Source organism: Coturnix japonica, chromosome 3 (assembly GCF_001577835.2).
Source record: "Coturnix japonica isolate 7356 chromosome 3, Coturnix japonica 2.1, whole genome shotgun sequence".
NCBI classification, from domain to species: Eukaryota; Metazoa; Chordata; class Aves; order Galliformes; family Phasianidae; genus Coturnix; species Coturnix japonica.
Window position 1 is genome coordinate 13931115 of NC_029518.1, and position 14533 is coordinate 13945647.

At 48.2% G+C, this 14533-nt stretch overlaps 1 protein-coding gene across 1 annotated transcript; it reads left to right on the forward strand.

Annotated features, from left to right (window-relative positions):
• Nucleotides 1-101: 101 nt before the first annotated feature.
• On the forward strand, nt 102-14193 carry TTL (tubulin tyrosine ligase). Its single transcript, XM_015857000.2, has 7 exons — nt 102-410; nt 3018-3096; nt 5159-5391; nt 8083-8218; nt 8311-8580; nt 9392-9535; nt 10065-14193. Exons 1-7 carry the CDS (start codon nt 254-256, stop codon nt 10180-10182), a joined length of 1137 nt encoding a protein of 378 aa, XP_015712486.1. The 5' UTR covers nt 102-253; the 3' UTR covers nt 10183-14193.
• The last annotated feature ends 340 nt before the right edge of the window (nt 14194-14533 follow it).

Sequence of the window (14533 nt, forward strand, 5' to 3'; positions counted from 1 at the left end):
GTAGGCCCGAGCCGGGCCCTCCCCGCCCCGCAGCCGCCGGCCCCGCGCGGTCCCTCCCCGCGATGAGCTCAGCCCTGCGGCGTGTTGCGGTGCGGGGCGGGCGGCGCGTAGGGGCGGGCGGCCCCGGCCATGCGGAGCTCGGCCGGGAGGCGGCGAGGGCGGCGGCGGAGGAGGAGGGCCCTGCCTAGGCTGCGGCGGGGCCCCATGGGCCTGGGGCACCCGTCGGGCCCCCGGGGGTAGTCGCCCCGCCGCCATGTACACCTTCGTGGTGCGGGACGAGAACAGCAGCGTGTACGCGGAGGTCTCCCGGCTCCTCCTGGCCACCGGGCAGTGGAAGCGGCTGAGGAAGGACAACCCCCGCTTCAACCTGATGCTGGGCGAGAGGAACCGGCTCCCCTTCGGCAGGCTCGGTAAGGGGGAACCGCGGCGGGGTCCTTTGTCGCCGGGTGTCTCTTAGTTCTTCCCCCAGGACCCGGGTAGGCGTGGTGCTGCTCCCCTCCGCTCCAGCGGGCCCTGGTTCTGGGAGGGGGATCCCGCGTCAGAGTGCAGCCCCCACGGCTTGTCACAACCTCTTGTCTCCAGGGCCCCCTGTGACCTGCTGTTCCCACCTCTCACTAGTCACGCTGACACCCGGGCGTCTGTTGGGCTCCTTGTCGCAGGGGCCCCCGCAACCGGCATCGCTCAGAACAAAGGGCTGAGGCCGGTGGGCTCAGTGCAGCACTTACAGCCCTGAAACGGGCTTTCTCTAACAACCTGACAGCCTGAGGTTGGGCAGTCTTGGCTTGGGACCACTGTGGACTCTTAAGTATCACCTTCCCCAAGTGCCTTCAGGGTGGTGTCTCCTCAGTCCCCAAGAAATGCCCAGCCTGGGGTGCAGGGTGGAGAGTCTGTCATGCTGGCACACAGGACACTCACTCTAGAGCAGGGCATTCCCTTTATTTGGCTCCTACATGTCGGGGACACCGGTCTCAGGGTCCTTTCTGAGCCTGCCTTATCCTGTAGCAATGCTCTTGTGATCTTTTCTGCTGTTCAGATTGTGACAGCACCTCTGGTACCTGCTTGGGGCAGGGTGAAAGGCTGCATATCTGTAAGGCTAAGCCTTCCACCCTCCTTGTCCCCCCGATAGCATGAGTGGTTATGGCTGATCAAGACCTGAGAGCTCCCCTGTACAGGCTTGTCTCTTGCCTGCCCTGCACAGTGCTTGTCCAGTGCTCTGCTGGACAGGGAAGAGCCTGAAAGCAGGAAGAGAAAGGGCTGTGCTCAGTCCACAAGCAGGGAAAGCCATACCAGGCACTGGCAGCGGTGTGGGGTGGGGAGCAGAGATGCACTGTCATTGCCCGCGGCTGGTGGCAAGCTGGCTGGAGCCGCAGGGCTGGCAGCTGTCCGTGCACAGTGCCAGCTGCTGTTCTGGCCCCATGCTGGCTCCTGTCCCCAGGAGTGCTGGAGCTGGTTTAGGATCAGCATGCTGCTAAGCACAGCACAGTGTTTCCCTTCTGTGGTCCCCTATTTCTGCGTCAGACGTCTGGCAGGACCCTCCTGGCCTCCTTCCATCTGTTCACCACAGTTTCCAGTGATTTTGCAGCACTGCTTCAGCCTATGGAAGTGTTGGAGCAAGAAAAACCCCCTCACCCCAGCAACTTGAGGGCAAGACTGCCTTTCCAGCCCCTTTCATGCAATTCAAACCCAGCACCATTCAATCAGCACTGCTCTTTCAGATCTGCAGTTCACCAGCTCCAGAATCTCTCCCCTTGTTTCCACATGAATTCACAACTGCAGAGTCCCCGCATCCTATGGCAGATGCTGTCTGGTCACTTCCCAGCTCAAAGCTGTTTGTAGCAAGCAGAGGAGAGGCTGAAGTGGTGAGGATGCCCACAGGTGTTGCAACCAGCAACAGCAAGTGAAGCTGTGCCCTGATGTGCCTGGCATGAAGATGTGCCTTTGAGCATCAGACTTTGTCACAGACCCAGCACGGTCCTCTGATGTGGCCCACACAGCACGTCCAGCTGTGCAGCTCAGTCTCATAACAAACCCTTCCATTGTGGAGAAGAGCCCTGGGATGATGGAATGGCTTCAGCAAGCTCTTTAGTGTGTGTTACAATGGAAAGCCTGAAAATTTAAACCTTTCTTGCAGCCAAGGCACAGCAACAGGTGTTAGGGGGGGACTAAACTTTGGTACTGGCTTCTCCAGTCCATCCTTCTATAGCGGGAGCTGGTTGCCTGAAATCAGTAGAATCAGACTAAAACCATGGTTTTGGTATGTATTCCCAAAAGCTGTAGAACTGTCTCTGGTATATCCCCCTCAAGCTGTCCCTCAGAGCAGAGTGGTTTCTTGTCAGATTTTCCCTCCTCATGTCCTCGTTGGTTGTTGTCACAGTGTCCCACTGTTTACCCATTGTATTTTGATGGTTGTGTGGGGCAGGTTGTGTTACTGCCCAGAGCTGCGTTACAGTCAGGTCTGTCCCAGAAGAGAGCTCCTATCTGAGCATGGGTGTCTGTGCTGTGTGCAAGGGTAAGGACAGGCAGGCTGTGGTGTGAAGCACAGTATGAGCAGCGAGGATAAATCCTTTAATATTTCCTAGTGTTTTAACTGGGCAAAAAGGAATCCTGTTATAAATGACAGAAGAAAAACAGAACCCCTAAGGCTGTTTTCTAAGCTGTGATCTTTGTGCTGTGATGTACTTCACTTTCCTATTGCACTTAAGACTGAGTGAAATCTTGGCTCTTAAAAACTGCCACCAGCAAATGGAGAATGTTTTTTGGGTGGCTTTGCCAGTTCCCGGTATGAAGTGGTTATTTTCCTTTGGAAAATGGCAATGACATGTTCAAAGCAGACTTGAGTTAGTGCATGGGCCTTCCTGCCTGATGGAAGGAAAATGGCAGAGCCAGTATCAGCTCAGTGCCTGTTTCTTTGGCACAGAGTGAGGAAACAGCCTTAAAACGGGGGGTTTTCTAATACCAAGCAGGTATTTTTTCCTTCAACAATTAAGTTTGTCTGACCCTTCTATTTTTCCTTGTAGGCCACGAACCTGGACTTGTACAGCTGGTGAATTATTACAGGGGAGCAGACAAGCTGTGCCGCAAAGCATCCCTGGTGAAGTAAGAAATGTATTGAATTGTTGCATGGGGTTGGTAGAAATATTTCTGCTAGCTGTTGTCAACAGCTCAACCTGTTCTTAGGGTACTTCACAGAACAGCTGCCCTGGGAATGTCCTCACACGTGCTCTCTTCAGACTTCTGTGTTGATCTGCACAGCTATCTGTGCACAATGACCTCTTTGTAACTTCAGGGGAAATGGCATTTCCACTGAATTACATCTGCTTGAAAAATAGAGTATATTGAATCAGGCAGACAGGGAGCTGCAGATTAGAGCCAAATCAAAGGGAGAAAAAAAGGACAAACAACAAACCATATCTGCTCTTTCTCCTTGTAGCTACTTGATTAAAACCTCCTCCTTTTATTCTGATTCATACAGAGAGGAGGCACTAATATGCCCTTAGCTAATCATATTTGTTGGTCAAGCAAATGTCTGGAGACGTCTCCAGGAAGAGCTGGCTCTGGGAGTTATTTCTGCACGACCAGCCACATCACAGTCTCTTAGGGAAAGGATGGTAGGCTTTCATTGCAGATAACCCTAGTCCCCCTGCAAACCATTAGGGCCTCTTCATGTCAGAACTCTTGGCCTTCTTCAGGAATTTCATTCCATGTTAGTGTCTGTCCTGCCTCTTGCTGATGCAGTTCTGCAGAGCGCGTGCTGCTCTGAGGCCTCTCCTTCCTCTGCAAAGAACCTAATCCCAGAAGCTGTCTGTGCGGTGGTGATTATGGCAGGCACCAAGAATATTTTAAACAAGCATTTGGTGCATTTCCCAGCTGGATTTCTGGGCAACCAAGGGTCTGGATGCAGTGCTCAAAATGTTTCTGCTTGTTTTTCTCTCCTGGAGCTTAGCTGACCTTTTGAGCTCTAGAGTCAGCCATGCATTAAGACACTTATGAACCCAAGGGACCAGAAATGACATTCCTCTGACAGTGGGATCTGAGGGTGTCACTGCCTGACTGCTACTTCAACAGACATGCACAAATGTATGGAGAGAGTCAGCACGTCATTAGCTCTGCTTTTGGCCTTCAGCAAAACACAGTGAGCATTCAGAGAGGTAGGCAGCTCCCTGGACTCTAAAGGATAACAGACCTGAGTGCCACAGGCAGGAGTTCACTGGTATCTCTTGATATAACTGGTAGGAGAAAGTATCTGCCAGAGTGAGCAGGGGCTGCATGCAGATGCTATCCCAGGCGCCTCAGAAAATGAAGCATGTAGCCATATCCTTTCCTTCAGTGTATTCCCAGTGGCCTTCTGTCACAGCTGGGGGTGTCTGATCTGATCACAGTGGGAAGGGGATCAAGAGCCCAGCATTACTGTTCTGGCTCTCTGTTGCTGTTATCACAGCTTCCTTCCTGCCCCATTGTGTATTAGGGATTATGCTTCCTCAGTACGCAGAGATGATGCAGAGAGATAGATCACTGCGAGCTCTTATTAGAGAGGTTTCTACTCTACTGGTTGTTTCATGACATCCATAGGATCTAGAAAATATTTAAGAATAGCATGTAGGTGTGGTTCAAAGAGCTGCAGCTTCAAGTTACTTTAATCTGTATAGGAAGACCCTAATTTCAAAGGTATAAAGAGATCACAGTAGCTGAATGCAGATTGTCTGTGAGATACTATTTTTCACTGTGTAATCAGTGAATATACCAATGTTATAATTAGGAAATATGCAGAAGAGTTAGGCTAACAAGTTGTTATGTTAGAGAAGAATGGATGGAGCTTACCCTTATCCTGGGCTTGCTGAAAGTCTCCACAAGGAGCAATCTCCAAAAGAGATCCTTCCCCAGTGGTAGTCAGCTCTTAAATGGGATCTAGGAGAGATGGAGCCAGGCTCTACCCCTTCCTGTAGCACATGAGAATTGCCTTCACCTACACTCCCAGGGCTGACTTATTGCTCACCTCAGGTGGTTAATCAGAGGTTCAGGCTGTGATTCAGCAGCTCCCATACAGTCACCGAGCAAAAGAGCCCAGTTAGTGGTGGTTTGTACTTATTAAATGATGTCCTCACAGGTCACTCTGGAGATTAACAGTTTGGAGATTATCAGCCTGTATCTCTTCATCTAGGCTAATCAAGACAAGCCCTGAGCTGTCAGAGTCTTGCACGTGGTTTCCTGAGTCATATGTGATTTACCCAACAAACTTGAAGACCCCCGTGGCTCCGGCACAGAATGGAATTCGCCATCTCATAAACAACACGAGGACAGATGAGAGGGAAGTCTTCTTGGCAGCTTACAACAGGCGTCGGGAAGGCAGAGAAGGCAATGTATGGATTGCCAAGTCCTCAGCTGGTGCCAAAGGTTTGTTCTTCAGCAAAGTGAGCCACCTTTTCAGTATTCCTTCTAGCAGAGTCATGGGGTTTGGTTGAGCCCAAACTTGTCTGTGAAAGTCTTTGACTACTGCTTAGTGGCATGGAGTTGTAGTATGTATATAGTGGTTGGACATGGATGGCAGTGAAAGGACCCCCTTTTTTCTACTGATACACCTCAAAATATAATAAGATTTGCTTCAGGGGGAAGGCAGCAGGGAGAGCAGGCCACGGGAATGTGGGCTGTAAGAGATGAGGGAGCAGAACAAGATACGAGGAGCAGGGCATCAAACAGGACAGTCATCCACGACAGCAGGAAACATCATCATGCTGCATCTAAGCCTGATTTCAGCTGTGCAGAAATACCACCTTTTGTCTTCCAGCCAACTCAAATACCTGGTGCCAGTGTCCCACTCATGGTCACACTGAGAGTAAGAGACTGTGAGCTCAGTGCATCCAAATTATACCCAATCTATGGGCAGGGAGCAGAGCAAAGGCAAGCAATGCAAAATCTGTACTTCCCTTAAATTGTAAAAGATACATAATAGATGACATACAGATACTTAAATGATAACATATCCCTCCTTCCAGAAATTATGAGCTATTAAGATGAGATAGCTGGACAGAGCTTTGCAAATTATCCTATCTAGCAATCATAGCAGTATCACTGGCATGCTTTCAGGATTGCTTTATGGAAACTCGCCTTGCTGTGTGTGAAGAACCCAGTCCATTCAAAGGTAGCAAGCCCACACGTATTGCTCATTTGTAGCATCTCTTCTGATGCAGCTTTACAAGAATCATCAGGCCGTGTCAAAGCCAGAGGTGGGTGGCTGCAGGATATGACTCTCCTTCATGCAGCCTTTCCTTGGGGTTCTGCTTTCATGGCTGTGTTGCTGCAAAGCATCAGAAGACTGTATTCTCATCAGGGAGGAAGGGGAAATGAGTCCTTTTGTCACGCTGCTGATAGGAAGTGTGTCTGTTTAGTGTCACTGGCAAAGAAACAATCTGGAAAACTGAAAAAGCCATGGCTGTTGTTTGCTGCAGCACAGGGAGATTTAAACTCCCCACATGCTTTATTCAAGTGTAATTTCACCTTCTTTTTACATTAAAGTAACTTTTTGTATTCATTGGTGTGCTGCAGAACTCAAAATGGGAATTAATGCGGTGAGCAAATCTGATGTTAATCTTCTAGAGAGCAGTTCTAAATGTCTGGGGATTACTTGTGATGAAGAAGAAACCTTGTCAGCATTAATTGGCCAGGCAGATTCAGTTAAGGCACAGCTCCCGACTCAGGGGAGTTCGAGGAGAAACATGACTGTCCGTCAGAAATAGGAAGACTACAGGTTTATGATGCCCTGACTTAATAGTTGAGAAGTTTTCATTTCTGGATAGAGATCCTTGTGTTGTCTTTGAGAACAGAGAAGTGGCCCTCACATAAGCTGCTTTTCTGTCTCATTGGGTTGCTGACTAGGTGCACAGTTAAGCTAACCACTCCCTCAGTTCACCATCTGTCCAGCACAGAACAGATACTTGCTGATTTTCCTGCAGCAGGGACTTACTATCTTACAGAGATGTTGTTTTCTTCCTTTCCCTCAGTGCATAGCCCTGTGATTGTACCACTGGAAGTGGCTCTGCTGTAATCAGGGGACTCAAAAACTTTGTTCTCTTTCCCCCTGCATCCTCCCTGCCCCCTCACCCCCAATAATATATATATATATGCATATATATATACACACACATATACATACATTATATATATATATATATATAATGTATATATAATAAAATACATATTTTATATATATATAAACAGAGAAGTATTTTGATGAAGCACTTCCAGTTGAGAATTGGTAGATAATTTTACTTGAGCTGTTTCGAGTAGATTCATTTCTAGGCTTGCAAGAAAATGAACAGTGACAGCTTCAGCCAAAATGTGACAGTATTTAAAAGATGCATCTGAATTCTTTAATGAATTGTTTCCATGGCAAGAGAAATCACTGATTATGTGGATGAGCATTTTGAATCAGTTCTTTTCCTAGTTGAGCGGTGGTTTCAGCAGTAACTTAAATGGACTCAGTGAGCAGAGGAGCGCAGTTTGCACATGGATGCGTGTGTGACTGCCTCTGGCAAACAGAAAAATTAGGCAGGGGAAGAAAGTCTGAGTCTAGGATAAAAACAAACCTCCCTTCCCAAAGAAGCAAAATGAATACAAACCTCACAAACTGCCAAAATCCTGCTTTCCAAACTGCTGAAAAACAGAGAAAAGCAAAACAGAATTAAAAAGGGCTTGCTAAATGTTGCTCCCTTCCAAGACCAGATGGAAAAAACGTGCCAGAAAGGGAAACAAAATCCTCCAAACAAAGCAGCTGCCTCACTTCTTGCCAAGGTCTCTCTCTGCTGCGCATCCACTTGCATTTAAAATAGCCATCTGCCTGCCAAAAAGCCCCATGTTATCTCTGGAACTCATGGTTCCCAGCTGTGCTCCAGCTGTGAAGAAACCAAATGTCCCGCGCTGAGGGAAGAGGGATATAGCTCTGCCAGCCCGCTATCTGACTTCATGCTGATGTAATAGTTGCTCAGGCAGTAATCAGCTCTGAAGTTGTGGATTCTTGTATATTCTTGGGCCTGGAAAGAGCTCCAGCAATGATCTTTACATCTTATTTGCTTTTCCTTTCTGTGCCAGGGGAAGGGATCCTGATTTCTTCAGAGGCTTCAGAGCTCCTGGATTTCATTGATGAGCAGGGACAGGTGCACGTGATTCAGAAATACCTGGAGAAGCCTCTTCTTTTGGAGCCAGGGCATCGCAAGTTTGATATCAGGTAATTTTGTTGCTTTTTTGCCTTCTGTAATACTGGATTGTGCTGTTTCTTGTTAAGCTGCTGAGACCTGAGTTTGTTCTCTTTTCCCCTAGGAGCTGGGTTCTTGTGGATCATCTATATAATATCTACCTCTACAGAGAGGGTGTCCTGCGGACCTCTTCCGAACCATATAACAGTGCTAATTTCCAGGACAAAACCTGCCACCTGACCAATCACTGCATTCAGAAGGAGTATTCCAAAAATTATGGGCGCTATGAGGAAGGGAATGAAATGTTCTTTGAAGAGTTCAACCAGTATCTGGTGGATGCCCTGAACACAACGCTTGAGAATAGCATCTTATTGCAAATCAAACACATAATAAGGTAACCAGCTACCTATTGTGTAGGGGTACATAACCCTTGAGTGACAGGGAGTGTGTATGAACAGAGCTGGGAAGGCAGGCAGATAAGGGAATAATTTCATTTGCTTGGATCAGGGGTTGTGGCTCAGAGATACGTTGAGAATAGAGCTAGAAGGACCCCGGTGCCATTGTTCAATGGTAAAGCAGATAAGGGACTATATAGGTGCTGTTCTGTGAATGCATTTTGCCAGTATGTGTGCATTTTGCTGGCTGTGGCTTGGTAAGGGAGTGAGATGACTTGATGAGGGAAGACGGTAGGTCAAATGATAGGTCTAGAAGAGGTTGAGGTGGAAAAAAGACATAGGGCATAAGAGTGGAAATGAAGCCAGACTCAAATCTGCAGGATCTCAGTGCTGTCAGCGAGCAGCAGCGTGCCTTGTTGCAGGGCATTTAGTCTTATTAATTCCAAGCAGAGCTAAGCTAGCTATATCAGCTGCTTCCTGGGCACTGAGGAAATTGTCTGGAGTGATCGTGGTGCTGGAGAGAAATTGGATCTTGAAAAAGTGGTCCTCTGTGGCAGAATTTCCTACACAGATACTCAATTGCAATTACTTGAGCCAAAGAGGCATAACTTTGAGAGTTTCAATGGCAAATGAGTTCTGAGTGTCAGTTCCTTGGGGACCTGGTACAGTCCTTTGTGGCTCTGCCTTCTGCTCCAGAAGGCAGCAAATGACCCATCCACTTAACTGCACTGTGCACTCGCCCTTGGAAACTGCAGTGCAGGCTGTGTCTGCAGGGCTTTTAACCTCGTGTTTGTGCTTTTCCCATCACAGAAGCTGCCTTACGTGTATAGAGCCTGCAATCAGCACAAAGCATCTTCACTACCAGAGCTTCCAGCTCTTTGGCTTTGACTTCATGGTTGATGAGGAGTTGAAAGTCTGGCTCATAGAAGTCAATGGGGCTCCAGCTTGTGCCCAGTAAGTAGCCAGTTTGTGATGCCATTTGCTCAAAACATGGTTGTGTGCCAGCTCCAAACAAAAAAGGTGGAAGAAAATGAATGGTAGGGGCCTTTCCCAGGCAAATCCATACCAGATATTGTTCTGAGTACCAGTCAATTTAAGTTAATTGCTGCTGTCTCCGTGCTTGGCCTCCCCCAAGCTTCTTTCCTTCATAGATCTCATTTTCTGAACAGCTGGATCTGAATATAACTTGGTTATACACAACACAGCATAGTGAGTAGCTGTGGTTTGGGTTTCAACAATGCTCTGGTTGCTTTATACCTATGTATGGCACTTGGAAGCCTTGAGAAGCAGATGAGCTAAGTTTTGGCTATTGGTGGCTTTTCCTTTACAGAGCTATTCTAATTTATAGCACCAAACCACACAGTTCACATTTAAGAGACAACAATTGGCTGCCTATATAAAAAGAAGTTGGAAGGCCTGCTGGTTTGCTCTGTTTGGGCATCTTACTCTCTCTCTCTCTCTCTCTCTCTCTCTCATCTTTTAGGAAGCTATATGCAGAACTCTGCCAAGGAATTGTGGATGTAGCCATCTCCAGCGTTTTCCCCCTTGCTGACACTGGACAGAAGACAAGCCAGCCAACATCGATCTTTATCAAACTGTGATGATTACAGGAGTGCATCTGCTGTGCACAAGGAGAGACTGCACCCATTGGGTCAGCACTGTTTAATGGCTTATCTCAGTATTATGCCAAAAAGTGATAGGGACAGGCTTCTTTTTTTTTCCTGGAAAGTCATGGAGAAAAACTACAAAACAGGCATCTACATAAAGCTGCGATGATCCAGAGCTGCTGAGACAACTCTGCCTGCATTCACCAAAACCTATTTTAGAAACAGCTCACGTGACTTTGATACCTGAAACAAATCTCTGGGAGTATAGCAAAATAACCTTAAGATGAAACCCCAACAGGGATACTATAATACTCTATTAGCTCCTCCTTTTCTATAGAGATAACGTGTGTGTTTTTTTAAGGCAGTTGAGTGAAGAATACAGTGATCTTCTGGGATGTCATGGTTGGAAAGTTTTACTCCTCCCACTATATTCCTTCTTTCCTCACCTACTGCATCATTAGTGCCTTAGCTCAGCTCCAAATAGGCAACTCCTTTCCTTTGTTCCTGCTCTATCCTGTAGAAAGGAACAAGCTGTCTTGCATCACAGGATGCATAACACCAGGAACACCAAGAATTCAGTTTCCTTGGGTATTTTCAAAGCTGGCTGGCTGAACACCCAAGCAATGACTGGCAAGGATGCTGTTGGAAAGGGTGCTGAACTGCAGGCAGTGAAATAACCCAAGCAGGGAAGGCGGTTTGTTTATTATAGTTATCCCTTTTCCTAATGAGATTTGATCAGTTTCCATCCAAGTCTGATGCAGTTGGATTCTGTTTAAAACAGGTAGAGAGACTTTTCCTTGGGGCTCACCTGCAGGCTATAGGATTTCTAGCACCAATTCTGTGCTAAGAGTGTTTCAAATAGCTGGAACCCAATCTTCTCAGCTTCTTCTGGGACACTGATGCGAATTTAGGCTCTTCTCTCAGCTTTCACCTTTACGCCCCTGAGGCTTAAATCTGGAACCTTCCAACTCAAATGATTTTTATTGGTTTTGATCCAGTCAATTTGGTTCTCTTCTATTTGACAATTTACTACCACAATCCACAGCTCAGTCCCAGCTAAGGGGAAGGCGGGTGTGATACTGCAGACCAGGAGATTTCTTGTCTATAGGTTTGCCACACATCAGGGACAGGTTGATATTCTTGTGGGGAAGCTAAATTCCTCAAGGACCCTGAATTTCAGAGCTAACATCTGCTCTGAGTATACCCCACGTCCTTGGCATACTACCCATTCTGTGAAGTTAATCTGAATTTTTAGCATAAGCCCAGCACATCCTTCCTAAGCTTAATGCTCCCTGTGGAGCACAGCTGTGGTTCTAACAGCAGCTGGCTGTGTGAGTGGTATCTGTCTGTGCTGTACCCCAGGTTTCCATATGAAGAGTCAGAATTCAACCATTAGATCTCACTGTTCAAGAGACTGTAGCAGTGTCTGCGAAGAACTGAGTGCTCACAGGGTGCTGCACACTGGTGGTCCTGGGTTAGGAGTTTCGTTCCATGTTGCACACGATGCGTGGATGTACGTTAGCTCTGAGGTTACGTGTTTGAAAACATGCTTCAGGGCAGATCGCAAACAAGTGCCTGCTCAAGCAGCACAGAACTGATTCCCAGTGAGGAGGGAAGGACGTGGATCGTCTGATTGAGTTCCCCACACTCTGCATAGGAAACCGTCATGGAAAACTGCAGCTCTGCGGGTTTGAATTGATTGCAGCAAAAGAGCAGAGTGTGCTGCTGAGGTCAGGATTGTGTTCTGCTGCCTCCGGCAGGGAAAGATGGTTGGTACAGAAATAAACTGGTTCCCGTTACCCAAAATAAACAAATGAGGAGATCGTGGAGGTTACAGGCTTCTGGCTGCCTGTGTGTAATAGGATGCAAATCAAGGAGTGGGATTCCTGCTTCTCACAAGATCCTGGCGTTGTGATGTACTTGTCTCTGCTCATGACTGAAATGTCAGAGGTCTTTGTGCCAGCCAAAGGCTCTGCAAGCAGACGGTCCCACCACCTTTCTGTAGGCAGAACTGGAGTCTGCTGGCCTCCATGGAGTAAGGCATTTTGATCGTACTGTAATGGCACAGACATTCATTGCAAAATACTGTGGATCCCCGCCTGGCACCATTTCACACCAGGATGCTTAAATCCAGAAGGAACAGAGCGTTTGGCAAGACCCAGCAGAAGCACTGCAGAAAGGAAGCATTACAGAAGGCCACTTGAACACCTCTAAGTTGTGAATACTGAGTGCTCCGTGGATCAGCATCTGCCCAGTGTGTGGCAGGCACAAGGTGGGCTGGTGCACACTGAGAAGTGACCAGGAACAGTAGCTACAAGAGAGCGGCTTTGCTGCATTCCTCTGTGCTGTGTGTAAAGGAGCCTGGGCTGCGGGTGCTGTGGGGTGGCTTTGTTTTGAGCAGGACTCCCAAGTGCCAAGTCTGGCCTCTGGCTTTGGAATTTGCATTTATGCTGAAGGGTCACCACAGACTCTTCATCTCATGAGTCAGGAGGCAGTGGGGAAGTAGTGAGTTATGGACTGCGAGAGAGGGGATGTGGGGAGAAAACATGTTTTTTTTTAATCTTATAGTGGCATATGAGGTGTCAAAATGTCCATGCAAACCAGGCAAAGCATGGTGATAGCATTGATAGTAAACAATTAGGCTATAATGGTTAACAGGCAAAGCTACCTGTTCAGCATGTCTCCGTTGGCATTTTCAGGTTAGCTTAAAATTAACTTAAGCTGATGTGAGTTTAACAGTACAACTTCTTCCCCAGCAAAGACAGGTTCTGATTGTAGCCTGGGTGCAGGAAGATGCACTGTCCTTCACGGGAGCAGTGGACAGCCAGGAGAAGCACCGACTCAGGAACATCTGCCCAACTCTTAAGGCCTTTTCTTCCCCTGCTTTCATCTGGGGTTGCACTGTGGTTCATTACCACCTGGCTGTTTCTGCTGCTCCCTTAAAAGCAGGGCTTCTGTTCAGTGGTAAAGCCATGACTGCCGGTGATGCAGCTGCTTACACCATGTATTTCAGCTGGGTTTCGGGGAGGTGGTGATTCAGGGACACTTTGATCATTGGTATCTATTGAATTCTTAAAGATAAGCAACAGCTGCTGGAGGAAAACAGCAGGTACTGCCTGCCACTGTTTACCACCTGCCCTCAGCATGCTCACTGAGATAAAGCACGGGTGGGAAATGATAGAGGACAGACAGCACAGTGTCTGAGCTCTTGTCCCATGTATTAGCCAAGCAGGAGGGGACATGCGTGTGGCTGAGGCCTGAGCACTGCAGCTGTTGCAAGTAATGCCCGCAAAACCTTCAGAGACTTTGGGTGGTGTTTTTTTTTCTTAGAAAAATGCAAAACCAGATGTTTTCTAGCTCCTTTCAGCTCAAAGGGCAGTAGAATAGGTCTTAGTCTCTTTCCTAAGCTTTTGCAAAGGATGGTGCTAGGTTTCAAGAAGATACCCACCATATGGCGGGCTGTCTCTAGACTTAGTTCAGCATCAGCCATGAAGGATGTAGGATGCAGGTGCCCTGGCTGTTGACCAGCAGGGACTGGTCCAGCTGGATTCTGGGTTTCTGCAGACTCCCGTGTGGCAGCAGCAGCTCCTGTGCTCCTACCGAAGGCCATGACAAACACCGGAGAAGTCTGTGGAGGTCTTATATGCTGCTTCACTCAGCTGCTGTGACCTGTTGTCATCAGTGCCCTTTAGGATTGCTTGCATGTCCCCTGTCCTATCATTTAGTGTTCTCTGCGTGCAGCTCTCCTTGTGGGAGCTGTGCCATGCCATACATGCGTTAATGGTGGTGCCTCATTCCCACTGTCAGCTACTGCAGAGAGACATGGCTCGGAAAGCAGCCGATGCTGGGGGTGCATGGGACACTCCTGCCATGGCTCTGGGTCTCCGTGCTGGCCGCCTGCACGTCAGCATGCACGTGTACAGCCGGCAGGGCTCCCAGCTTGTGCTTTTCCAGCCGCCGTGTCCATGTCTGTCCTCAAGCATCATTAAAACAAGCAAATCTCCATGGCTGCGGTGTTTCTTTGGGACAGTGGGGTGACAGATCCACTGATGGAGGAACCAGTGCGGTGCAAGGAGCGCATCAAGCCCCATGGCAGTGGTTTGGTACAAGAGCAAGATAAAGGCAAACCAACAGGGCTACGTGCCAAATACCTGGGGGGATTTTGGGGTGTGATTTGTAGGCCTGATAATGGTGTTGGTGCAGGCAGGAGCTGCAAGCCTGCTCCGTAGAGATAAGCACCTCCTGCTTATCTGTGTGTGTGCCACCACCATGGGGCCGTGAGGGCGGGCAGGCTGCTGGCACACTGAGGGACTTGGGGATGCAGGCAGTGAAGGATGCGGCCCAG